The sequence below is a fragment of the Austrofundulus limnaeus genome, unplaced genomic scaffold, assembly GCF_001266775.1.
Source record: "Austrofundulus limnaeus strain Quisiro unplaced genomic scaffold, Austrofundulus_limnaeus-1.0 Scaffold614, whole genome shotgun sequence".
In the NCBI taxonomy this organism is placed as follows: domain Eukaryota; kingdom Metazoa; phylum Chordata; class Actinopteri; order Cyprinodontiformes; family Rivulidae; genus Austrofundulus; species Austrofundulus limnaeus.
This window is the reverse complement of record NW_013953016.1, coordinates 215,242-217,402: the sequence shown is the minus strand read 5'-3', so window position 1 is coordinate 217,402 and position 2,161 is coordinate 215,242. Positions and strand designations below refer to the sequence as shown.

At 40.4% G+C, this 2,161-nt stretch overlaps 1 protein-coding gene across 1 annotated transcript in view; it reads left to right on the top strand.

The window, feature by feature from the left end:
* The window catches only part of LOC106531270 (retinal Mueller cells isomerohydrolase), a gene marked incomplete at its 3' end in the record, with an annotated part of 13,098 nt that overhangs the window by 7,397 nt on the left and 3,540 nt on the right, over positions 1 to 2,161 (top strand). Inside the window, 2 exon segments of the mRNA XM_014027080.1 lie at positions 420 to 561; positions 767 to 914. Coding sequence (XP_013882534.1) covers positions 420 to 561; positions 767 to 914 — 290 coding nt within the window.

Below are 2,161 nucleotides of genomic sequence, written 5' to 3'. Positions count from 1 at the left end.
GTTGAGAGCTCAGCAGACAGTTAGGTTTCACTTTCACTTTGACCCGAGAGCCTGCAGGAGTCATGGGTGGGGAGGGGGTGTGCTCTGCCATGAGGAAGTTCAGCTTAAAGACACGTCCCAGAGGTGTTTCTGGTACCTAAAGGTGTTTCTGGTCCCCACCTGTCGTTTTGCTCCTCAGCATGACTTCATTAAAACACTGCAGGATTTCTCAAACATGCATGAATGAGTCAGAGCAAGGCTTTGGACATGTTTTTTTATGAGAGTATAACATTATAACATGAGATAAAACTCAAAAAAGTTGGTTTTACATGATATTGCCCCTTTAATCAAAGTTGAGTTGGTCCTCTGGACGTTTTGTCTCTTCTCCAGGAAACTTCTTCAATCTGATTTTTCTACCTGGATAAATCCTTTGTGTTCAGGTTCTTTACTTACTTCAAAGGAATGGAAGTGACTGATAACTGCATGGTGAACATCTATCCGATTGGTGAGGACTTCTACGCCGTCACAGAAAGCAACTTCATCACCAAGGTTGATCCAGATTCTCTAGAAACATTGAAGAAGGTGGGCTGATTGGTTTGAATTTATTTACCTTTGTGTTCAGGAGGGTGGGATAGGCAGTCTTTTTCTTTTGAAGACTAAGTCGTAGAGGTCATCCAGACAAGCTGTTAAAGACTTTGACGAATTAATCTTCAAAAAGAAATAGAAGACTGTTCATTGCACTTATCATATGAGTGGTGATTATTCGGTTTCATCTTTCGACCTTCAGGTGGACCTGTGTAAGTACCTCTCAGTGAATGGGGTCACTGCCCACCCCCACATTGAAGCAGATGGTACAGTCTACAATATTGGGAACTGTTTTGGCAAGAACATGAGTCTGGTGTACAACATCGTAAAGATTCCTCCTGCGCAGGAAGGTGAGTTCCATCAGATAACAGAGTGTGAGTGTGGACCCACTACGGAAACAGAGAGTGGACATTTTCCACAGATAATTTTTTTCCATGGTTTCCAGTCAACATATTGTCGTTATCATGAAATAACGTCTGTGTCTTAATTCATGGGCTGCATCCTCATGAGTGCGCATTTGTCGGCTGCATATATCACTGCCCCACGCCGAGTGCCGTCCTTATTCAGAGGCTCCTCCTCATGCGGCCTACAAAATCTTGAAATTCAAGGATGCGTCCGCATATCCTTCCTGGCCAAGGATATCCCAGAATTCAATGCAGCAAACTAAACAGAGAAACAAAGATGGTGGAGTTTTTTTTTTTTTTTACCAAGTTGGCGTAGTTTGGAAATTCATTACAAACCAAATAATTTGTTTTTAAATGTAGGTTTAGCAACTTGGCTGATGAAATTTATGCTGCAATAAGATGTTAAATAAAAGGCAACTGCATGTACTGATACGGGAGCTAAACACAATTTACAGTATGTATGTTTTATTTTTATTTATTTACGTGTAATGATTTAATTCTGAAAAACCGTGTGAATACATTTTAACACATTTTAAGTCTGATATGAAACTGATCTCTCTGAGGTAGAGCGTGCTCACGCAAACTTGCAACAAGCGAAGGCTAGACCGTCTCATTTCACAGCAGTTTCATGCAGCCTACCCAGACTCGGATCACGGTTATTTGTGTCATTATCAAGAAATAACGATGAGCGATTTCTCGAGATAAGGAGTTATGGTTTTCCTTTTGTGTATCATTCAGTAACCGTTGATTAAGTTTATTATATCAGCAGGATCACTTAAGTGGCCAGCCATCTCCTTAAATGACGAGGGCTGATATGGAAGTTATCTGTACAAGACAAACTACAATTGCAGCCTGGGTTATGATAATAAACTTCATCTGTGACCAGCTGACGGGACCAGACCATCTCCATTGATACACAAGAGGAAAATCATAACTCGTTATCTCGAGAAAATGCTCAGTTATTTGGGGAAAACCAAGGAAAAAACTATCAGTGGAAAACGTCCAGTCTCTGCATCCGTAACCCACATTTTAGAATTGTATAGTAATACATTTGGAAAGCTACTGGAGTAAACTCGTTTTCATTTGTTACAGCTTAGGATAACTTCCATGTTTAATTTTAGAACTTGCAAGAAGTGCCTTTAACTCCTCATCTGTCAAAAAAAAAATAATAAGTAGGTCCTCTGGATGGGTTC